Here is a 25,218-nt window from a genome sequence, read left to right on the forward strand (position 1 = left end):
GATGTACAGTAATTAAGTCCTTCACTATTTCTGAACCTGCACTACAACAAGCTGAATACATAAGCATGTTTCTTTCTAAAGAAAGAAACCAAAAACTGTTTCACCCCTTCCTGCTATAAGCCTCCCCTCCCAACAACTTAAACCGGTTTATAGTAGTTTTGGCCTAACCCAAACATGTGCTGCAAAAATCTGGAGAACTACTGAATTGCTGTTGTTGCTTTTGCAACTCAGATATGGTTGTACTACTAACCATAGCACAATGGAAATAGTCCACCTAGCAGTGATCAAAGCGCCTGGATTAATTTTTAAAAAAAAAACCATAGCTCCATCCCTATCTTTGAAGGTCAAAGGACTTAGCTCAGGGGTGTCAAACTCGTGGCCTCACCTCGTCATATGACGTATGACCATTTTTACCCCTTTGCTAAACCAGGTGGGAGTGGGCGTGACCAGCGTGTGATGCATCTGGCCCACAGGCCATGAGTTTGACACCCTGACTTAGCTGGTCTGCAACCCTATGTTGCAATAACAAAAACTAACACCTGCTTACAGCTCTGTCTCAGTGTTTCCATCCTTATGGTATCATTCATTGCTAGTCCTATGCCCGTCTTCTTCCTAAGTGCAACTCATTTACTTGGTGGATTAGTTGCAGATGAATGTCTAATGATGTCTGTACCTGGTAGGAAGCCCTGACTCTGTGCTGCCAGGTGATCACATTCTTTCCACCTCCACTCAACATAGACAAGCAACTTATCTGATCTGTAGGGCTAGATCATTGGCAGCAAGCAATGAACATTTCAAGTCCCACCAACTTTGGCATTTGGCCCCTCTCTGCAAATTAAATGCCTCTGGTGCCAACGGTTGATGTTCCTAAGCTCACTTGTTCCTAAATATACTTTGGAATCGTGTATTTTGATGTGGGAGAGGAATGCATCAGTTTTGATTTTACTTGCTTACTTGGTAAATGTGAAGTAAGAAAACAAAAAAAATGAAGCAACAAAGGGATGGTTCCCTTAGTACTGGATTAATTGGGATTGATTGATCCACCCACCAGTTGACTGTCATATTGTCATATTTTCCTTGTATTTATTTACACATTTGTTGTCATTAGTCCCTAACTTTTTCAAGCCATTTTCTTTAGAAACTCAGCAGAGAAGCTTCAGAATTTATTTTTTTAAAAACATAAGGAATAGAACTATTTCAAATAGATAACACTTTAACCAAGTTCTACCCCTATCAGCTTCTTATTTAGCAAAGCAAAATATAGTGAGAAATGTTAGATGTACAGTAATTAAGTCCTTCACTATTTCTGAACCTGCACTACAACAAGCTGAATACATAAGCATGTTTCTTTCTAAAGAAAGAAACCAAAAACTGTTTCACCCCTTCCTGCTATAAGCCTCCCCTCCCAACAACTTAAACCGGTTTATAGTAGTTTTGGCCTAACCCAAACATGTGCTGCAAAAATCTGGAGAACTACTGAATTGCTGTTGTTGCTTTTGCAACTCAGATATGGTTGTACTACTAACCATAGCACAATGGAAATAGTCCACCTAGCAGTGATCAAAGCGCCTGGATTAATTTTTTTAAAAAAAATCAAAGCAAGTACTTTTGTGAACACCTCATACCAATCTACATTCATTGGCAAGTGGCCTATTTTAATTCTGGCAAGTGAGAAATTGTCTGGGCAGAGCCAAGTCAGAGTTTTATTAGTTTTCATAGCTTTGTTTTCTAACTGGCATTATTACAAATTCTTGCCTAAGTTAGAGCAAGTTCTTTGCTTAAAGGAGCCCCTGGCAAAGTGCCATCTGTTGTTTTTTTCCCCCTCCCCTTTCTCCCATCTTCACAGATGTGCAATTACTTGGAAGCAACCCTGCTAGTATGTAAGTAGAACAGGCACTACAGGAAATGAATGCTGGTGGCCGGGGTATGGGCAAAACCATGTGCTTTATCCTGAGCTTCCTAATAGTACATGTTCAGGTGCAACTAGGAATATTGTCCCACAACTGTCCATAGCTACACTGAGCAGCTGCTGTGCATAAAATAAAAGGAGGGATCCTGTTGTCCACCTTAATCACCAAAATATCTTGAAGTATCCAAAGAAAGAAGCAGACAGCTAGGAAGCCAACCCAGTATTTTAAATTCCTTACAATCCCTTGTAGATGCCTTGTGGTCCCAGAGCACTGTAGGAAAAATTAACTAGTGACTGCAAGCTGAACCACCTGCCACAAAAAGTCCAATAGAAGTGCCAGAATACTGTCAATTATTAACTCTCTCCAGAACAAGCTTGCACAGCTTCTGAGTTACCTTGTATGTATGGCAGCCAACCAGATGTTCTTGAGTATCTGCCCCCACATATTTTTGTAGTTTTAAGCAGGAACTGGATTGGGCTCCACAACTCTGATTGCATCAACCATTATTGATAGACTGATATATATATTTTCCTCAGATCACAGACTGAGCAAACTTGCTGTAGAAGGTTTCCACATTTAATTAAACTTGTCTGAGGCACTTGGTCTTTAACAAGGCTATGCTTTCTCCACCTGCTTCTGACAATAGACACATGTGCACTGTCACCACTGCTCTGCCTTTAAGAGCAACTTTTAGGTGCAGACAATTCATAGTCTAAGACTTTTTTGACATAGAGCTTCAGTCTTTCATGGCAAAAGAAAAAAGGACCTATGACAAGGTCTGCTTTTCTTGCCAAACTGTTTGCAAGCCCTATCCTCTTTCCTCAGTGCCCCCTAATGGGAGAAGCTGTTGGGGGTGGTTTGGAACACTTCTGCCTGCTTAATGCTCTGTTTTGGTTGATTAATTAGTCATTAATGTTTAAGCTTCTCATTTCCCTCCTGGCTTTGCAATCCAAACTGAAGCTGCTATGTAGAATTTGGAAAGGAATTCATAAGCCAGTTGCCCAACCATTTTAGGTTTTAGGTTGCATTTATTTGTACCTACATCAGCCAACTTGATATGGATATCAAAGTTAATATGGGGATTAATATTTTAAGTAAAAGAAGTGCTAGAAAATATAATGTAGGGAATTCATTTCTGTTGGTGCTTGAATTTATTTTCAGAAATTGAGAATGTGAGATAGGCCAGGACAATGGTTTGGAGCAAATCAGTCACTCTATTTTTCTCATTGATGAACTGTGTCAAATGATCTTAGATCAGTGTTTTTCAAACTTGGCAACATGCTGGCCCGGGAATTCTGGGAGTAGAAATTCATGTATTGTAAAATCGCAAATTTTGAAAAGCACTGATCTTCGATGAATGATTAAGAAGAATAAGCTCATTCTGAATAGCATAACACTACTCTTCAACACTTCTGCAAAATTCAAGGAATTTAATTTTTAATTTTATTGCATGTTATGCCAAGTCCCTTCTTTTGCCAGTTCACTCAGAGCCATCTTACGAAATTGGTATTCTTTTGAATTGGTAATAAATATTAAAGTATGTAAGCCCCAATTCAAAATGTATCCACAATGTGTAAGTGTGATCCTAAATCAAAATGGAATTATAATTATATTGTATGTATTGGTTCATGTAATATACCAATTTGTATCTCAGGGTTGAACTGTGGGGTCCTTGGTGGTCTCTGAGCTTAGTTGTTTTCTTGCAGACATTTCATTACCTGACAGGGTAGCATTATCAGTGATATTATAGTAGTGCTGATGATGTTACCTAGTTGGATAATGAAACATCTGCAAGGAAACAAGAGTATCAAGGATCTCACATATCAAGGATCTCGCATAGTATAATTACATAGTCACACATAGAGACATATATTTTCTTTGTTATATAATAATTTTATTAAACATTATAATTAAAAAGGCACTTAATACAAAATAGAAAATAAAAGGATAAAAAGAAAAAAGAAAAAGTGCAAAAAAGAAAAAGAGAAACAGAAATAAAAATAAAAATAAAAATAAAAACAGGTTCACACAGGCTTCTGAAAACTAAGCAACTCCATTGACGCATTTTACCTCCCTTCTAAGATGGTTCCTTCAACAGTTATGAGTAGTTGAAAGAGATATCTGCACATGCACTATATTAGCTGATTAAGCAGATATAAAGAGGTGACATAGGGAAACTATATTATTACCTTGAAAAGGAGTTAAAATGGCTGATTGGAAAGAAAAGTACCCTTTATCATTATGGATGAAGCAGAACCACCAACCATATGTGATCCTGGGCAGCTGACAAATGGAGTTTAGAGTGGGTGGGTTTTTATACCTTTTGGATTTCTATGGGGGTCACGTAGGGGTTATGTAGGGGTCATAGCTGGCTCTATAGGGAAAAGAGGAAATGCAAATCCTAGGTGTTTGTCTGAGCTAATTTTGTCAACCTTTTGTTTGTTGCTTATCTGAGTTTCTGTCTTGACCCAGTCTTTCTGAATGGATTACCAAATCTGCATTTCTAAAAGCTGGCCTCCTCAGTTTCTGCATGGGGCAGGGAAACTGGGGCTGGTTTCTGTCTCCTTTAAGATTTTTTTATTTCTCCTTTAGAGGAAATATTTTCTCCTACCTTTTTAATATTTCCCAAAATATTTCATTCTTCTAGGAGGGGATGGGCTTTCCACAGATGCATATAGAGAAAGGTTCTGGCCAGTTCAGTAATTGAAACAAGATAACAGATGGTTGTTCTCACTTAAAACAGCTGGCATTCTTACTTTATAACCAGCTAGAAACAGTAATACCATATAAGTTATACCTAACTTTAATTTAGTTGAATGAATATGTATGTGGCTATCTTCAGTTTTACATTTTCCAGTGGTGATATAATGGGAAATATGCAGATAATTCTTTGTCCAACTGTTCACTAAGAATTAAATTTGGTTTTATTCTACTGGACATGATGGGATAATTAACCTGGATTGTACCAGATTTTACCATCTGGTAAGCATCTGGGGTTTTTGAAAAATTAATAAAAGCTAAACAATGCTTAATCACAAATTACCAAAACTAAATGCTATTTTGTTAGAGATATACTGATTATACTATTTGGGCTTCCAGAGTACATTTGTTCCAACATGATGCACCCTATTTACCGCTGACTTTAAGTTTTAAAAGGTTGTCAGCTTATATTAAGAAAATAGCAAGAAATTTCCAGACAGCAATTTCAATTAATTTTCATGCTCAAAAATATGCAACTGTTCCCATTTTATTACATTATGGTTATTTGCAAGGCTGAAAGCTGGATTGAGATTTATCAATGATTGGTGCAACCCTTTATATCGCAGACTAGAGCTCCCTTGCCTGGGGTCTGCCAGCCTGCTGGGCTCTGAGAAACATTCCTGGCCACAGTACTTGCCAGCCTTTTGGGCCTTCCAGCTGTACTGCCGGACACAACTGGTCATCTTTTTGCTTCTTGCCTATTTTTAGACCTTCACTTCACTTTGCTTTGCTTCCCTTCCTTTTTCTGCTCTCCTTTCTCCACATGCCATACCTTGAAGACCAAGCTCCTTTTTTAAAGTTAGCTTGATTCATTTTTTTATATAAAAAAAAAGTTTTATTGGTCAAAAAAGATTTATGCAAATACATATCAGGTATGGTAAATTTTCATTTTTCTTATACATGATAAGAATTTTACTCAAAATTTTAAACACATACAACAGCCATATGGCAAGCAGGTGATCTGAGTAGCTAAGTTTCAATCTTACATACACAATAAGGAAGGGTCAAGAATAATCAGAATATCATACGAAGAGAATAAGGAAAACCAACACAATACCAAATATCTTTGTCACTTCCTAGTTTTGGATCTCAGAACTCTGGGTTCAGCCTGACCCAACTCCAGGGCCGCAACAGCGGCAGCCGCCTCCGCCCCATGGTCTATAACCTCCCCTTCTTCAATTCCTGGGTCATCTAAATCCAGGAGGGCTTTGTGTTCCTCCACGTAGGCCGCAGCCTCCGCAATTGTACTAATTTTTTTCGTAATGCCCTCCCGGAAAATCATCAATCCCTCTGGCATCAGCCATCTGAAGCCCACTCCCTTCTGGTACAATTTGCTTGATAAAAAGTAATATTTCTTTCTCATTTCACGTACCTGTCTGGGAATCTGCCTCAGAATGGCTATCTCCCTGCCCCTATAAGTCAGTGCCCCACTCCTATGTTTTCTAAAATTTCATCTCTCGTCTCTCTTTTCACAAATTTGACATGAACCTCTCTAGGAACTGCATGCGTGCATATTGTGAATTAACTCTATAAACTCGATCCACATCCCAATTCATAAAATCAACACCTCTCCCAAGAAATTCTCCCAACAGTTTAGTCACAACATCTCTCAAGTCTTCTTGGTCCACTTCTTCCAAATTTTGAAACCTAAGGAAATAAGACATTTTATCCATCTGTAGTCCAAGCACAGCATTGCTTGTCGTCTCCCTCTTTTCTGCACTGCCGCATCTCACCCTCCAGACCTTCCACTTTCTGCTTATTTTCTGCTGAGACTTGTTGAGTATCCTTTAAATCCTTTTGGATAGTCACAATTTCTGCTCTTATTTCATCCAGTTTCTTGTCCATATTAGATAACTTTTCCAGAATTCTCTCCATTTCTCCAGCAGTTGGTCTCTGACCTTTTGCCATTTAAAAAAATTTTTTCAAAATCCTCAGGCAAGCACAGTATCCTTATAATTTCCTCCGGATCCACCAGGGGGCACTCACAGGAGCAACGAGTCCAGAGTACAGTTAGTCAACCAGGAAGCCAAAGGGAAGTGATGTCATCAAGATTCTCATAGTGAAGGCGGAAGCTGGACGCCACCATTGTTCCCCAGAGGGAGGGGGGGCCTCAAACCCTCCCTCCTAAATTTCTCCATCACCTCTTCTCTCCAGAGCTCCACAAAACCGGTAATCTTGTTATTTTAAGTTCTCCTCTCTCCAAAGTGATTCGTACTCCTTCCAGTCGCAGGGGAGAAAAAACCCCCCCGCACTCCGGAGTACTCCACTCACGTTTGCCGATATTCCCTTCCCTTCTTCATTCCTCAATTCTTCTCCGTTCCCTGTTCACCACCAGGCTGCTGCAATTATAAATCCAAAGCCCCGGTGTCACCGGGCACAGCGGCCCAGGCGACGACCAAAGTAATGGCCGCGGCCTGTGGCCTCCGAACCCCGCCGAGCCTAGGACGCGCCAGCATCGGTCCCCCCAGTCCTGTATATCGGCTGGGAGACCCCTGGCGAGCCGTCCGTGCGGCAGGTGTCCTTTTCGGAACACCTGGCCCCTAAGGGCCTCGGCGGCGGCCGGATTCGGACACTGGAGGCAGGAGAAGCCTTCCAGACGTCCGTTGCCACCGGACACCGGAAGTCGTCTCCAGCTTGATTCATTTTTTAGGGTGTGACCACTAAAGGACAAAAGGGAATATGGGCTACTAGGTATCTTTCTTTCCAAGGATGATGGGCATAGTTGCAATTTTTGAAAGGATTTTATGTGCACATTCACAAAACTGGTTGCCCAAGGAGATCTGGCCAGTCCCCAAGCACTGATTTACCAACATGGGATGGGATTGAGTTAGAACCTCAAATCATTAAAAATTCGTTTCACTAACTTTTTATTCAGAAAGACAATGAAACATGCAATTCTGGATAGGCACACATTCCTTTGCATTACCTGTGTGAATTGATTAACAGTGTTTATCAGAAAGTTTAATCTTCTTTTCAATAACTGTTTAAATTTTTTATCTGTTTTATTTTTCCTCTTTTTTTAACAATATAAACTAATAATACAAACTTTAACCTTACCAAAACAAAAAAGAAACTAAAAAAATTAAATAACTCTTAACAATTAAACTCTTAAAAAGACAGAACAGGCCAGTTAGGGTGAGATGGGAAAGATGGTCGCCTAACAAATCTTTAGAAAACATTTTTAGAAAATATTTTTCTAAACCCATTTTAAATTTAATTTCTTCAAGCAGTGGGTTCTAAAAAAGAGCTACTTCTAAAAAATTATAAGATTATAAAACAAAAGTGTATGTTTTCTTTCAGATGGGCTTGAATTTGGAAACCTTCTTTTTCATTGAACTAAGTACATATTTTCCTGAAATAAGGCCTCAATAGTTCTGTAAATACATTTTATTTAAGCAAAGCTTGGTTTTTGTTGCTATACATGTCAGATTTTTGAAAACAATGAATTGTTATTGTTGCTCTTAATAGAAATTCTACACAGTGGCTTGTTTAGAAACATTACTGTATCAGTAAAAGCATCAACTTCATACTGATTGTTTAGCTGTCAATCTTTTAGGATTAGACTTCAAACTGATTTCTTGAATCCTGCCAAGGTTTCCTTCAGTTTAGCTAGCAACATCTAGCAGGCAAATGTTTAGATAAAAAGCACTCTTTAGGATTAGGAAGAATAATTGGAAGCCGGTGTGAAACCAAAATTGCTAGATTGGGGTCAACTGTCTTTGGAGATGAGCTGAACAGGAAAATAATATGAAAGGCTAGATTAAGGAAAAGCTTTAAAGGAATGCTGATAAAATCAGGATAGCCCAAGAAAAGAATCATAAGTTCCTTTCATGGCAAGATACTAGATGTGCAGTCATTCCATCTCTGGCAAGACTGTACTGTAGGAAGGAGTTTTTGTCAACTTTATTAAATACTCAGTGGCAGGAAAAGTATGGCATGGGCAAAACAGAGTCCCATATCAATACCTATTTCAGAGATGTGTATCTACACAAAAAAAAATTCAGCAAACACCTAAATTACTCATGAACTAACAAAAATATGTCTAGTGCAAAGTTATCTTGGTGCCTAGTGTTTCTACAGTATTTGATTTAGGCAAGTTAACTCATCTCCCTTGCATGACAAAGCTTGTCAATATTCAGTTGTTTCATGTGTTCAAGATACAAGAGTAAAAAAAATTATGAACGGAGAGGAAACTAAAAGGAAAAAGATGGAAACTGAAATTTTATTAATACAATGGTACACGCTCCAAGGTGGTTCGCCCAATACTTCCCATTCAACAATTAGCAGCTCCGGCTATAACTCGAAGCCATACCAAAACCGAGACATCACTGCCAGATGAACTAACTAATTTGTTTAAAGAAGCTTTAAACTCCGATGACTGGTTCTTGACGCATTCACATGAATGCACACTCCGTGATGGACTGGCTTGGGTTGGAGCGAAACTATATGTTCCTCTATCACTCAGAGAAACCATCCTACAACGATGTCATGATGCTGAGTGATAGAGAACCTGTGTTCAGGTTCAGGTATGTACACTAGTATTAGACTAGTGTATGTACACTGTCATATAAGCAACAAATAATATTTTAAAAACAGATCCTAGGTTTTATAATATGTTTTTGGTTCTATCAATAAGTGGAAATGTTTAAAGTCATTCTGTGCTTAAGGCTGTATGGCATGATGTCATATCCTCCTTTGTGTAATATGGGTAATCCTTAATTTACAACAGTTCGTTTAGTGACTGTTTGAAGTTACAATGATACTGGAAAAAGTGATTTATTACCATTTTTCACACTTATGACAATTGCAGCATCCCTATGGTCACATGATCAGAAATCAGATTGGCAACTGGCTCATATTTATGACAGTTGCAGTTTCCCGGGGTCATGTGACCACCTTTTGTGACCTTCTGACAAGCAAAGTCAATGGGAAATCCAGATTCACTAGTAACGGTGTTACTAATTTAACAATTGCAGTGATTCACTTAACAAATGTGGCAAGACAAGTTGTAAACAGGGCAAAACTCACTTAACAACATATATTTTGTTGTAAAAGTCACTTAGCAACATATATTTTGGCCTCAATTGCGGTTGTAGGTCAAGGACTATCTGTATAAAGAATTGTAAGATCCCAAAAATGTACTTGAGTCACCAGAATGCCAAAGAGAAAGAGACTCAAGAAGAGACTTGGAAAATAACAGCTTTTATTCGTACAAAGAAAGAGCTGGGTGGACTTATTCCACGGCATATAGACAACAACCATGCAAGGAAAAAGCCACACCCAAGAAGAATGTGACCCCAACATCTTATACCCACATGTAGCCAATCAGAGACAAAAGTGTATTACCCAACATTCCCCCTCTTATCCATGGAGCATCCTTTGTCCATGCTCTGTCCATGCTTTTGTTATCTTACAAAGCATCTCTTCTAGCCTTGTGTTTTCGTCCTCCTGGACAGCTCCCTGCTCTGCCCCTATTATTTATGGAGCAGGTTATTCCTGGGTACCTATTTTGTTCTATCTTTCTTATTTACTCACCAAGGATGCGCCTAGCTTTGAAGCGAACAACAGACGCGAGAAAGCAAATAGCAAAGATTACAATTCTTACTAAGCGAGGGTTACAGAATTAATTCCTAATAAATCATTCCTAACAGTAGCAAAATAACACAAGCAATTCTTAACAGAATCAAATAGCAAAGGTTTGGTTGATTCCTGTAACTATATCCCTTTAGAATAAAGTGTCAGCCATGTTTGAAATATCCTCCTAACAGGAAAATATCCTAACTGAAGCAGCATCTTCTGATATCAAAACACTTTGATAACACTAAATCTCCCTGCTTCAGAGATACTATCCTGAAATATTTATATAAAAGACATGGGCAACAGTTTTGGACTGGCAAACATGTTTGGAATGCTGAGAATGTTTTCAAAATGACTGTCATGGTGATGGGGAGACTTGTTTATTGCATCCAAAATAATTTTGAATGTGGTCTAAAATACCTGCTTTCAGAAAAAAACAGAATGGTGAGATTAATTCCCATTCTCTCTCTTTGTTTTTATTGGAAGCTTTTACATCAATAAAAGGTAAATGTAAAAAAGAATATAAAGAAATAAAGAAAAATAGTGTGAAGAGCAAAGCAAAGAAAGAAGAAAAAAACCCAACTGAATAAAAATCAGAAAAGGAAACCATCTTCCTACCTTCTTTTTTATAATTATAAACAAATTTATAAACATTGTCCCTTCTCCCTCTTTAACACTGTAAAAAAAACTTCAAGTCCTTATTTAATTGTGTTTCAATCCTGAAATCTATAAATCATAATTTCACTTGTTTCTGTTTTCAACAAAAAGTCCATTAAAGGCTTCCTTCCTATACAAATGCGCTTTTGCTTTTAGCTCTGACCAAATAGAATAGAATAGAATAGAATCGAATAGAATAGAATAGAATAGAATAGAATAGAATTTTATTGGCCAAGTGTGATTGGACACACAAGGAATTTGTCTTGGTGCATATGCTCTCAGTGTACATAAAAGAAAAGATACGTTCATCAAGGTACAACATTTACAACACAATTGATGGTCAATATATCAATATAAATCATAAGGATTGCCAGCAACAAGTTATAGTCATACAGTCATAAGTGGAAAGAGATTGGTGATGGGAACTATGAAACGATTAATAGTAGTGCAGATTCAGTAAATAGTCTGACAGTGTTGAGGGAATTATTTGTTTAGCAGAGTGATGGCCTTCGGGAAAAAACTGTTCTTGTGTCTAGTTGTTCTGGTGTGCAGTGCTCTATAGCGTCGTTTTGAGGGTAGGAGTTGAAACAGTTTATGTCCAGGATGCGAGGGATCTGCAAATATTTTCACGGCCCTCTTCTTGATTCGTGCAGTATACAGGTCCTCAATGGAAGGCAAGTTGGTAGCAATTATTTTTTCTGCAGTTCTAATTATCCTCTGAAATACAGGTAGTCCTCGACTTACAACCACAATTGAACCCCAAGTTTATTTTGCTAAGTGTGATATTGGGTTTTGCCCCATTTTGTGACCTTTCTTGCTACAATTGTTAAGTGAATCACTGGAGTTGTTAATCAACATCTGATCAAAACTGCAGCTTTTTTCTACCTAATAAAAATGTGGAAAGTTGGTATTTTGCTTTGTGGCTGGTGACTTCTACTTTTTAAAATCAAATTAACAAGAAGAAAATGATTAAAATTAAATGTAAAGTGTATATGAGTTTCAGCTTGAATTGGGTAATTTAGATAACAATTTCTCAAGATTTAAGAACTTACATAGATTAGTAAAGGAATAATATGACATCTGAAAATTTATGATCCAAATGGACGGGGGGATGAAAAAGCTGTCATGAGTGTTTGTTGTCTGCTTTTTTCTCATGATTGCTAAGTGAATCTGGTTTCCCCATTGACTTTGTTTGTCAGAAGGCTGCAAAAGGGGATCACGTTACTCTGGGATACGCAACCGTCATAATTGTGAGGCAACAGTGAAGCATCCAAATGTAAATCACATGACTATGGGGATGCTGCAATGGTCATAAATGTGAAAAATGGTCATAAGTCACTTTGCTGAGTGCCTTTGTAACTTCGAACGGTCACTAAGCAAACTGTTGTAAGTCGAGGACTATCTGTAGTCTATATAATATCCCAAGAAAAATGTACGGTAGTGTTGGAAAGTAAATCTCTGAGGAGATTGCTTTTGGTAACAGGAATTTAGAGTTCATGAAAATGCACTTTGTCTACTATTTTACTACAGCATTAACTAATCATTTCATTTGTAATTGGATCTGAAAATTAAAAGCTCTGCTAAGAAAGTGCAAGAAATATTAAAGTAAATTGATGCTGATGACAGTAAGTGAAAAATGTGTTAGTCATTCATACTACAAAAACAGCACATTTGGTAGATAGATGACCCAAAATTGCTCAAACCAAATGGTGTAATTAGGGTTAATAAAGCAACTACACAAATCCATATATCAATACATGGTATAGGGTCTCCTGCTTGAGCAGGGGGTTGAACTAGAAGATCTCCCAAGGTCCCTTCCAACTCTGTTATTCTGTTATTCATTGCTACTCCATTCTACAATGTAATATAGCCAAATGAAAGGTAACATTAAAGATTGCACATGTATGGTTTTCTAAGATTTTTTTTAAAAACAAAATAGCATATTTGTATTCATAAGAATACATGTCCATCCTGATTCTGCAAGGTGCTATACTAAGTTTGGAATTTGGCTTCTTCATGCCAACTGACAGGGAGAAGTTGTCATGAAGTCAGTTATGTATCTTTATGAGGATTGCAATTTTTATCTGTGCCTCATTGCTTTTACTGGGTGTTCATCTGAGCCAAATGAAGTAATTGCTCATTTTAAGGAAAAGACGTGATTTCCCTTACTCTTATTTGGACTGCCTCCTCCTTAGGCTTAACCTTCGAAGATTGTACTCCATAAGGGAAGAGGATATATTGTTTCCTCGATCCTGGATGGTAAATATCTAGGTTCAGAAGTGAGGATTTTGAAATTATTTTCCCATCTGGTTGTAAGAGGTTTGTAATAGATCTAGCAGTCCAGAAAATTTCAGGCAGCCAATGAATAACAGCAAACATTGATCTAAAATTAAATAACCATACTGATTACCTAAAACTTGGGTGAACAACTCCATTCTCCTGATGACTACAATATTGTTGGAAGAAATGTCCATCTGGGTTCAGTTCCAAGTGGGGAGAAAGACACTGGAAACACGGAGACTGCTTGAAAAGATGGTATAATGGTGGATAGGACCACATGGGGTTTTTGGGTCCTGGGAAAAAAAAGAGCAAGTGGAGTGCAGAGAGGGATATATTTATCCACTATCTTGGGCCCTGCCTTAGAGTTTCCTGTTCCTGTACAAGAAATGTATCCCATTGGCTGTCAGACTCCCAGGGGGTGGGGTTCTTAGCTAACTTTGTAGGCTGTCTGTGTCCCAGGCCTGGTTGAATCTTACTGGGTAATAATGTAATGAAGGGGCTTTGGGCAATTCCTATTATGGCATAATGGTTTTGTTCTGGTTTGGATCTTGAGTGAAGGCTAATCCTATCATGTCCTGAGGGCCATGTCTTTTGTGTTGTATATAAACTGGCCCAGCCTTTGTCTTATAGATTGGTTGGCACCAAAATATCTGCTGAGGGGGGCAGGGAGTTGAGGCTCTGAGTTTGTCTTTAGAAACATGTTTCTCCTTTGAGGAAAATATAATATTCTACCTTTTTAATATTTCCTAGAATATTTCATTTTCCTAGAAGAGGGGTGGGTGCTAACTTTCTACAGATCTAAATTTAAATAACCATAGTGATTACCTAACACTGGGGTGAACAACTCCATTCTCTGATGACTACAATATAATGCAACAGTACTAGTTGATCATACTATAATCAGGCCAATTTCAATCTACACTTCATAATCTTAAAGAACTATAAAGAGAGAGGTCATTATGAATTGATTAAGTTAACATTCGCTTCAACAAGTCTTTAGAGTGAACTTTTAGGGGTTGGGGACCTCTGCTGTAGGTTGTAGAAAGATAAAAATCTGGGTCAGGACCAGTATAGTTGTAGATACAAGTGCCAGGCAAATACTTTTTTTTTAAATTTACATTTATATCCCGCCCTTCTCCGAAGACTCAGGGCGGCTTACAGTGTATAAGGCAATAGTCTCATTCTATTTGTATATTTACAAAGTCAACTTATTGCCCCCCCAACAATCTGGGTCCTCATTTTACCTACCTTATAAAGGATGGAAGGCTGAGTCAACCTTGGGCCGGGCTTGAACCTGCAGTAATTGCAGGCTGCTGTGTTCTAATAACAGGCTAAATACTAAAATGGATTTCTACAACCTCCTACATCAAACAAGATCTACAAATCTGTAAGATATGAAATATGATCCTGGCTGATGAAATTCCCCTCAAAATGAGTAATCAAGTATTTAAACATTTACTAACAGCTGGTTTTCAAAGGTACTAATAACAATCTTTTGAAAATCAGAAGTAAAACAAATCCAAGTTTGAGTATTTTACTACTTAAGTTAAGATTTGGACAAAAATCTCTAGGTTATTTTTTGTTCTGCAAAGATTTGTAGTGTTTTCATTCTTTCATAAATCTTTCACAACTGGCGTTTTGTTTCAGCTTCTTTTTCACAAATATGATGGAATTAGTCACTGCAACTGTTCCCAGTGGCCACTGGACTGCTTTCAAAACAAAGGAATAATTTTGCAAGAAAAGTGTAGGAGTAAAGACAGATCAGAACATTTTAGATCATAAGACTATAAAGCATAGTTTCAAAGAGAGAAACTGGAGCTTTTTTAAAAGCTGAAACAAAGCTGATTGGTTCATTTTTATGAGGCATACATAAGCAACTCATTTATTTATTTATTTATTAATCATATTTATATACCGCCCTATCTCCCAAGGGACTCAGGGCGGTTTACAGGCACTAAAAACAGATAAATAGAATATAAATACAATATAAAACATTTAAAAAACTTATTCTAAAGCCCGTCCAATTAAAAATAGAAATAAAACCCAATTTAAAACCCAAAATTTAAAATCTAGCTCAGTCCTGCACAATTAAATAAGTATGTTTTAAGCCCGCGGCGGAAGGTCCGAAGGTCCGAAAGCTGACGAAGTCCGGGGGGTAGATCGTTCCAGAGGGTGGGAGCCCCCACAGAGAAGGCCCTTCCCCTGGGCGTCGCCAGACGACATTGCCTCGCTGACGGCACCCTGAGGAGACCCTCTCTGTGAGAGCGCACGGGACGGTGGGAGGTATTCGGTCACAGTAGGCGGTCCCGTAAATAACCCGGCCCAATGCCATGGGCTGTGCATGTAGCCACAAGCATCCCTTTTGATACCACTACAGTATCCTCAGTAGATCAGGACAATAATAAGTAAAGCTTGTTTTAGAAAGGTGTGGCTTAAGGCATCCTTGAAAAAAACAGACATGTTTTCCTTTTCTCTGAGGTAAATCAGTGTTATTTCCTCCTTTGGCTTTGAAGAGGAGTTTTAAGAAGCAAAATGGTATCCTAAGGTTTAGGCATTCAATTTTATCTCATTTTTATGATTGCTCATCACTCAGAGATTTTTTTAAAAAATCTTCACAATTATTCAGGGGTTCAAATCTCTCGTGCCGCGTAACGGGGTAAGTTCCCGTTACTTGTCCCAGCATCTGCCAACCTAGAAGTTTGAAAGCACGTAAAAAATGCAAGTAGAAAAATAGGGACCACCTTTGGTGGAAGGTAACAGCATTCCGTGTGCCTTTGGCCTTTAGTCATGCTCGCCACATGACCATGGAGACGTCTTCGGACAGCGCTGGCTCTTCGGCTTTGTAACGGAGATGAGCACTGCCCCCTAGAGTCAGGAATGGCACATATGTTCGAGGGGAACCTTTACCTTTAGACTTAACTATGATTGTTTCTTATACAAAACAGGAAATAGCAAGATGATTTTTTAAAACAAACTTGGCCTCTTATTAATTTTTTGGAAATGATCCTTACATGCGTCCTACTGAAAATGCAAGTCATCATTTATTGGCCAAATTTTGAATAAGGAATTCAGTAATATGTATAGTCTAATCAAGTCAAACCAAGAGAGGTCTGTAAGATGAGTCTTCTCTATTTTGCTACTTCATAATGCTTATTTATGTCCCATGAGCTATTGATTGGAAGACATCTTTAAAATGAAAAATCATTAATGCACATCCATTAAATATCCATTGGAGGGCAGAACTAGATGTCCTAACAGCTACTACTAGATCAGCAATAATACTTAAAATTTAATTTTACATCAAGCTATACATTTTTTTCCTGCTATGATAGATGGAACAATTTTGATGCTTCCCCCCTCCCCCTTATAATTCCAGCATCAGGTAGACAGCTGAGACCTGAAGATACAGAGGCAGATGGTGAGGCCGATGCAGAAGATGATTCTGTAAGTAATCCAGATTGCTCTATTAGTTTTAATTGGGAATTGCAAAGCTTCATTTCCTTTACAATATAACCTCACAGCAAGAAATCAAACTTCATCTAATCAAATAACAAGCCAAATTAAACCATTCTTCTTTCTGAATTTAATCAAAATCTGCTCTTGAAAGCCTCTGCTCAACCTGGCCCAAACAAAGTTATTTGTTTGAAACAAATGTTTAATGCTGTGTTAACTATTAAATATATAGTTACGCATATTCAATTATACCGTTATTATATGGTATAACATGGTATAATCCAGTGGTGGGTTTCAGGTTTTTTTACTGCCGGTTCTGTTGGTGTGGCTTGGTGGGCATGGCATGACTTGGTGGGAGTGGCTTGGTGGGAGTGGCAGGGGAAGGATACTGTAAAATCTCCATTCCCTCCCCAATCCAGGGGAAGGTTACTGCAAAATCCCCATTTCCTACCAATCAGCCAGGACTTGGGAGGCAGAGAATAGATAGGGGCATGGCCAGTCAGAATTTTTACTACAGGTTCTCCGAACTACTCAAAATTTCCACTACCAGTTCTCCAGAACTGGTCAGAACCTGCTGAAACCTACCTCTGGTATAATCATAATGGGTTATGATTTACATTTGATTTTAACACAATAATATTAATTAAAACTATTCAGAAATCATTATCAAGTTTTTTATTAACTTGAATCTGAACAACTTTAGTCACAAGTTAAACTAAACTACAGCCTTCTAAAACAAAAAAATCCATGGCACATGTTAGTAGAGTATCTAAAGGAGATACAGGATACATTTAATGATCGCTTGTTCAGAAAGTGTCTGAATTTACAATGGTACTGGACAGGTAGTACTTATGTCCAGTTCTCATACTTAAGTTGGTTGCAGTATCCTTGCAGGCATGCAATCACAATGTCACAACATCCTAACATCATATGATCACTATTTGCAACCATTTGGCTAACTCCTTATAAGTTAAAGTTAATGGGAAAGCTGGCAGGAGGTCATAAATGAAAGCCATGTGGTGTTCTTGCTTAATGATCCATGGTGATTCACTTAATGACAATGGGAAGTACCAGAATTTCAGTCATTAAGTGACATTGTGGTTTATAGCCACATCACTTAGCAATAGAAATTCCAGTCCCAATTATCATTGTTCTGAGGACTACTTGTATTATATATATTTGGCTAATTTAATAAGAATTTGGCATTATTCAGTATCCTGCTGGATCAAATTAAAGAAAGGTATAATCCACCCTTTTTTTCTCACAATAATAATTTTTTAAGACCATGAAATTAATAAGAAAGCAAATTCAGGAACTAATGGTATTTCTCTGTGTCTATAGATCAGTGAAGTGACAACTGAAAGTGTAAGACCTAGGCCACAAGGATCTTCTCCCGTGTATGAATATTGCATAGAAGATGAATATTTTAACAAAAAGGTAAGACTAAAAATGAAAGCGCTCATAGCATACGTTTCAGTTACAGCGGCAAGCTGTAAGCCTTTGGAGCCATTGACAGAGTTATTATGCCTTCTTTAGCCTCTTAAAGTTAAAGTCAGAATTAATATTGATTGGCTAAAGGGGCACCCAGTTTTTCCTGCCCTGTATACTCTGCAAGAGTATCCTGGGGGAAATGCTGTGCCATCACTTATTATCACTTGCATATGATGCAATCAATGATTCAGAAATGAAAAGGAAAGCTGCAAGGTTGCTTAACATAATGAAAAAATAGCTTTTTTTCTTTTAAAGTAAATTTAGAGGGTTGTCTCTTTTTAAAGGAAAAGTAATTCTTCTCCAAAGTACACCAGTTTTTGTGGTCCAGCCACAGGGAAAGATAGAAGCTGCTAAAACTCCCAGCTTTGAAAGTGAAAAGGCAGATGTCTGTACTTATACATCAAATTCCCAGCATGAAGAGCAGGAATTAAGTAAGCATTATGTGTGCACTTGTACACAGTTGCTGATGGTAAAAGCACTCTTTGGGCAATTATTAGCATTATTTGCATATTGACCCCAATAATCTGGATCCTCATTTTACCAACTTCGGAAGGATGGAAGGCTGAGTCAGCTTTGAACCCCATCAAGATTGAACTCCAGGCTGTTGGCAGAGTTAGCCTGCAATACTTCATTCTAAACACTGCACCACCTTGGCTCCTATATGATGTGCATTTGCACACAGAGTTTCCAGCAGAGAGTGATAGGCAAGAGAGCATAGTATGTACATTTACATGTAGCGCTGTTGGCCCAGAGAGTGGTGAATGTTCATTGTATTAGAATAGAATAGAATTTTTATTGGCCAAGTGTGATTGGACACACAAGGAATTTATTTTGGTGCATATGCTCTCAGTGTACATAAAAGAAAAGAAAAAGAAAAAAATATCTTCATCAAAGGTACAACATTTACAACAGAAATGATGGTCATAGGTTGCAATTTAACCCTTAATGATAGCAACAAAAAGTTACAGTCATACAGTCATAAGTGGAAAGAGATTGGTGATGAAAACGATGAGAAGATTAATAGTAGTGTAGATTTAGTAAATAGTTTGACAATGTTGAGGGAGTTATTTGTTTAGCAGAGTGATGGCCTTCAGGGAAAAACTGTTCTTGTGTCTAGTTGTTCTGGTGTGCAATGCTCTAGCGTTGTTTTGAAAGTAGGAGTTGAAACGTTTTATGTCCAGGATGTGAGGGATCTGTAAATATTTTCACGGCCCTCTTCTTGATTCATGCAGTATACAGGTCCTCAATGGAAGGCAGGTTGGTAGCAATTATTTTTTCTGCAGTTCTAATTATCCTCTGAAGTCTGTGTCTTTCTTGTTGGGTTGCAGCACCGAACCAGACTGTTACAGAGGAGAAAAGACAGACTCAATAATTCCTCTGTAGAACTGGATCAGTAGCTCCTTGGGCAGTTTGAGCTTTCTGAGTTGGCACAGAAAGAACAGTCTTTGTTGTCCTTTTTTGATGATGTTTTTGATGTTAACTATTCATTTTAGATCTTGCGATATGATAGAACCTAGAAATTTGAAGGTTTCTACTGTTGATACTGTGTTGTCAAGTATTGTGAGAGGTGGAAGTATGGAAGGCTTTCTCCTAAAGTCTACCACCATTTCTACACTTTTGAGTGTGTTCAGAACCAGATTGTTACAGTATTCAGTATTCTGCTGAAGTCAACTGGGGAAGTCATGAAATATGATGATCTATGAGGTTGGAGGAGCACAGAGAATGGTATTCTCTATAATAAAAGTTGAGGCAAGGGTGTACTCTTATCATCAGTATAAGTCGGGAGTGATGCCACAAAAGGAGGCTATGACAGATTTGTTTAAGGCTAGCTTCATGTAAACTGCAGAAGGCAGTTAACTGGGGGGGGGGAGGCAGTTAATTATGTCAGGTCCTAGAAATATCTAAAGCCTGCTCATATGTTACCTGTTTTTATGTGGTAGAGGGTCTTCTGCCAAACCGCCTCAGCCTGCTCAGGTGGGGCATCCATATTGGCAAATGATGATCCTGGAAAAGCTATCCTTGTATCTGAGGAAGTGCAGGGCATCTGTATACATGGTCTCGAATGCTTCTGACCACAACCAAATTGGGTTCCCACCAAAAAAATTCACACAAAAATTTTTTTATAGCCGATTTCCCCTTTTGTGCCATTTTTTTTGTAAGTGCCAACTTTTCAAAATTAGGTTTGGATCACGACCTAATCAGGTTGCGACCAAAGTTATGGATTGAATTATGGTCGTGACCATAATTGTACTACTAAACTTCACAGTCCACTCCACCATTCTCCTTGGAGGCCAGTTCTGCCATTTGTCGCATGATATCATTCTCCCCACCTCCTCTTGCTAGGCTGATTTCTTTCCAGTGCTCTACTGCCATTTTGTCCAAACACTGTCAGTGGAAAAATGCCACCATCTAAGATATATGGATTCTGAGGCATCGTCCTTTGGTCCATACCCCCTTCACAGTTGATGTCATACAACTAAGCATTAAACTAAGCATTGCATATTTATTTCCAGCTTCAGCAAGATATAGAGAACAGACAAAGAAGAGACTCCACCTTCAAAATGAGTGATTCACAGGTGAGATTAAGTATCTGTTAAGCTTCAGGTGTGACTTTCAATATAGGAAAGCACTGTGCTTTCACTACACTACTATTATACAAGTAGTCCTCGACCATTTGTTTACTGACCATTCAAAGTTACAATACCACTGAAAAAAGTGACTTATGACAGTTTTTCATACTTATGACCATCGCAGCATCCCCAAGGCCATGCAATAAAAATCTGGGTGCTTGGCAACTGACTCATATTTATTATGGTTGCAGTGTGCCGGGATCATGTGATCACCTTTTTTGACTTTTTGACAAGCGAAGTCAATGGGGAAGCCAGATTCACTTAACAACCATGTTACTAACTTAAAAATTGCAGTGATTCACTTAACAACTGTGGCAAGAAAGGTCATAAAATGGTACAAAACCCACTTAACAATTGTCGCACCTAGCAACAGAAATTTGGAGCTCTATTGTCATAAATTGAGGACTACCTGTAGTTGACATATATCACTGAGAAACATTTCTGCTTCTGTTCTGTTTTAAAGGAGACAAACATAGAACATAATTTTTCTCCAAACCTATCTAGAGACTAATTGGTAGCATGAGCTCTTCAATTCAAGTTGGTAAATTGTTGGTGAACAATTAAACAAGTCCTTCTAAACCCTTTTAAATTTGGGCTCTCCAATCACTTTTTATATGTTAGCACTAAGTCCAGGCCAGGCCACTTGTAATTTTCTGGCACTGATCTCTTTGAAATAATGCAGGGCTGGGAATCAAATTCTGTGGGAAGATTAGTATGCATATTTTTCCACAATGTTTATTCAAGTTACTTTGATACCTGATTTATTTACAATTGATTACCTATGTAAATAAACAGGATTTGCAAGTGACTGAAGTCGAATTATAGCCATTGATGTCCTAAATAAATTCATTTTACTAAATGAAAATGAATGAATTAATGAATGAGTGAATGTGAGGGAAGGAAGGGAGGGAGGGAGGGAGGATTAAAGTACTATGATTATAAAATTAGGTTCTGTAGAAGACAAAACCCCATCTGGAAGAAGCCATTAATGTTTCTGTTTTTAAGTAGACAACTATATTACCCTATTATTTTTTAAAATTAAGTACTAGAAATTAAGGAACATGAGAAAGTTCTATAAGTACTAGTTGAAAAAGCAGAATTATGCAACTGCTAAAATGCTCAATGCAGTCTTGTTCTGCTTTAGCAGAAGTATTGCATCTAAATTACAGGAAGTAATATTGTCAGACCATATGCCGCCCCACCCACCCAAAAAAAAAAATGATATGGAGAAACTGGAATAGATTGAGAGAAAAGATACCAGACTGAGAAACAATGGAAAGCTTGGAAAGCAAGCTGGATGAGAAATGAATAAAGAAATCAAGAAGTTGGGTATAATTAGCTGGGGAGGAAAGAAAACTAAGAAATAATGCAGGTACCTAAAAGCTTATTACATGAAAGAGAAGGCAAATCAATACAGTCCTTTTCAATGAATATATTTTATAATTTTATGAGTTGCTGGTGACTGTAAATTGTATTGTCATAAGACCCAGAGGAATGAAGATGAGTGTTCTGAGGGTTTTTTTCTTTTTCTGAAGAACATGTGGCTTTTGAAAAATAATCATACATATGTATGGTATTAAGTGAAGACATTTTATCTGGTTAGATATTTTATCATTGCTGACTGTTTTAATTCTCATTTAAAATTGCTTGCCTTCCATTCCAAAAATACCAGAGAGATGTTTATATCCTCTAAAAATCTTTATCTGCCTGTCATGGTTCATTAAGAAATATTAATACTTTCTTGTCAAATCCTACATTCTGATCTTGTGATATAGGATTACTTATCCAGCAAGCTGATAATAAATCTCATCTCTAAAGAAACCTTGTTATCTGTTTTATAATTTTGCTTGTCTTTAGGTGCCAGGAAATGTTTGTGGCTCTTTAGTAAATTTAATATGTGCTGTTTCTGGCAATGTAGTACAGTTAAGGTTAGGATTATGTTAATGACAGTGTGAGTGACATGATATAAATGAATTGAAGAATGAACTAATTTAGAGATGAGATTTAATAGCATACCTTTTGGGATGACTAGGAATCTATGGAAGTGACATTACAAACCGAAGTGGAATCTGGCGCAAGTGGATTCAGTGTAGCTGGTGGGGGAGCCGAAGGAATATTTGTGAAGCAAGTGCTCAAGGAGTCCCCAGCATCAAACCTATTTAGTCTAAGAGAAGGTACAGTATTGCTTTTGTATTATATTTACATTTTCTCTTAAAACCATCAATTAAGAAAATGGTCATATCTTTAAAGCAGGGGTTTCCAACCTTGGCAACTTTAAGCTGGCTGGGGAATTCTGGGAGTTGAAGTCCTCCAGGCTTAAAGTTGCCAAGGTTGGAAATCCCTGCTTCAAAGCATATATTTAAAAAAGTAATAATCATACAGTACTTTTTAAAAAGTATGCATACCTGTTGAACAATGAACATGCTGCAAGGCAGGGACAAAGTAGTACAAGTAGTCCTCGACTTACGACCGGATCAAAGTTATAATGGACCCCCAAAAAGGTACATATGACTTGGATTTGAAGGTCTGATGGTTGCTCCCCTCCCCCGTCATGTGATTGCATCTTAAGCGCTCAGCAACTGGCCTGTATTTATGGCCGTTTGGAACATCTTGCAGTCACATGACTGCAGTTTACTGTGTTGTTGTTTTTCCCAACTGCAGTGTTCACTTTATGACTGCCATGTTCACTTAATGATCACAACAGAAAAGACTGTAAAATTGGGTATGGTCACTTGATGACCTGCTTAATGACCAGTGTAATTTACAACATAATTCTGGGCTCGGTTATGCTTTTAAGTTGAGGACAACTTGTATATACTTCTAAAAAGTGAATAAAAAGTGTTATACCTTGCAAATTTAGACAAGGAACTGAGGGATTTATCTGATAGTCTGAAAGCCTTGTTTCTGTTTTCTAGGTGATCAGCTGTTGAGTGCCACAATCTTTTTTGATAATATCAAATATGAAGATGCACTTAAAATACTACAGTATTCTGAACCATACAAAATACAGTTCAATCTTAAAAGAAAACTTGTTGGGAAAGATGAGCTGGAAGCAATATATTCTGCAACACAGTCCAAAAAGGAAAAATTAAGTCAGGTAATGTATTGTTCTTGAATTAATGCATTGGCAACCTTCAGCCTCAAAAGACTATGGTATTGTGCTCTAAAAAGAGGTATCGTGCTCTGGAAAGAGGTCCTAAAACAGCATCTGGTGTGACTAAAAAGGCCAATTTGAGAATGGCAATCCCTTCCACACTGAGGGCAGATACATTCTGGTCCCTGCCCAGCCCCCAGATTTCGCTGGTTCCGGGACTGCCTCTTTGCCTCAGCCTGCCGAACAAGTGTCTCTTCAAATTGGAGAAGGCCATGCTGCATCTTTAGCCTCCAAGCTGAACGATCAAAGGTCAAGGTTTCCCAATTGTTAATGTCCATTCCCAGGGCCTTTAGGTCCCTCTTGCAGATATCCTTCTAGTGCAGCTGTGTTCTTGCATTATACTATGGATTAAGCTGTACATAATGAAAATCTATCCATTAGTGAAGTAATTTTAGAACTTTTCAAAAAGTTTCCCCACCCTACCCACAGGGAAATAAAATTTTGAGGCAAAATTTTGAGGACAGGTGGCTTGCTTAGGTCCTGGTTCTTCTCTAGAATAAATACAAAGAAAATACAGGGTTTTCCAAAGTCAGGCTGCGTGGAGAATTTCTTATATAAATTATTTTAATTGAATTGATTGCAATTTTCTTCTAAGCACTATATTCTTAAAATTTAGATGATAAAAAATAACTAATCTAAAACCACTCCATTTGCTCTTGATCTGCTGTTTTTCTGCTCAGGAATTATTTGAAAGTAAGGCAACTCAATTCTCAATATAAATTTAACAAAGAAAGAATAACTTTACAAAATAATTTTTATAAAAACACATTACAGCAATCATTAGTACTACCTATGGAAAGTAATAGAGTCTGTGATCAGAAATTGAATTTGCACAATTCCAGCCGCATAATATGTCCAAAAATTATTGAAGAATTTTTACAAAGATAAAAGATAAACATGAAAAAGTATTGAAGAAGGGGTTGGAAAGGAATAAAGATGAAGAAAAAAATGTTGCAAGCAGTAGAAAGCGAAGGAAAAAAAAAGGGAGGGGAAATAACTTAAAGAAGTGACTTCCAATCTTTTTTTACAATAGTTATACTAATATCTGGTACCATTTCCCACTTTCAAAATAACAATATAGTTCCCTTCTCATATATAGCCCTTTTTAATCAGTAAATCTAGAATTTACCATTTCATTTTTATGCATTTTCAGCAAAAACTCTATAAAGAGTTTCCAGTCTTTTATAAAAGGCGTAATTAGCCCTTTCCTAATAAAAGAAATCAATTTAGCAAGTTCTGCAAGTTCTATAATATTCATGGTCCAGTCCTCTATTGTGAATATTTCTATATAACGTTGGTACAGTTG

The 25,218-nt window shown here is 37.7% G+C and overlaps 1 protein-coding gene across 2 annotated transcripts in view; it reads left to right on the plus strand.

Moving 5' to 3' along the window:
- The window catches only part of LOC131187968 (protein AHNAK2-like), a 62,403-nt gene that overhangs the window by 23,410 nt on the left and 13,775 nt on the right, over positions 1 to 25,218 (plus strand). For both annotated transcript variants that reach the window (XM_058162837.1, XM_058162838.1), the window contains exons 2-6: positions 16,561 to 16,628; positions 17,979 to 18,074; positions 20,642 to 20,704; positions 22,791 to 22,932; positions 23,674 to 23,855. In XM_058162837.1, coding sequence (XP_058018820.1) covers positions 20,690 to 20,704; positions 22,791 to 22,932; positions 23,674 to 23,855 — 339 coding nt within the window. In that variant the 5' untranslated portion in view covers positions 16,561 to 16,628; positions 17,979 to 18,074; positions 20,642 to 20,689. The remainder of the gene's footprint in view (positions 1 to 16,560; positions 16,629 to 17,978; positions 18,075 to 20,641; positions 20,705 to 22,790; positions 22,933 to 23,673; positions 23,856 to 25,218) is intronic.

This window comes from Ahaetulla prasina, chromosome 1 (genome assembly GCF_028640845.1).
Source record: "Ahaetulla prasina isolate Xishuangbanna chromosome 1, ASM2864084v1, whole genome shotgun sequence".
Taxonomy (NCBI): domain Eukaryota; kingdom Metazoa; phylum Chordata; class Lepidosauria; order Squamata; family Colubridae; genus Ahaetulla; species Ahaetulla prasina.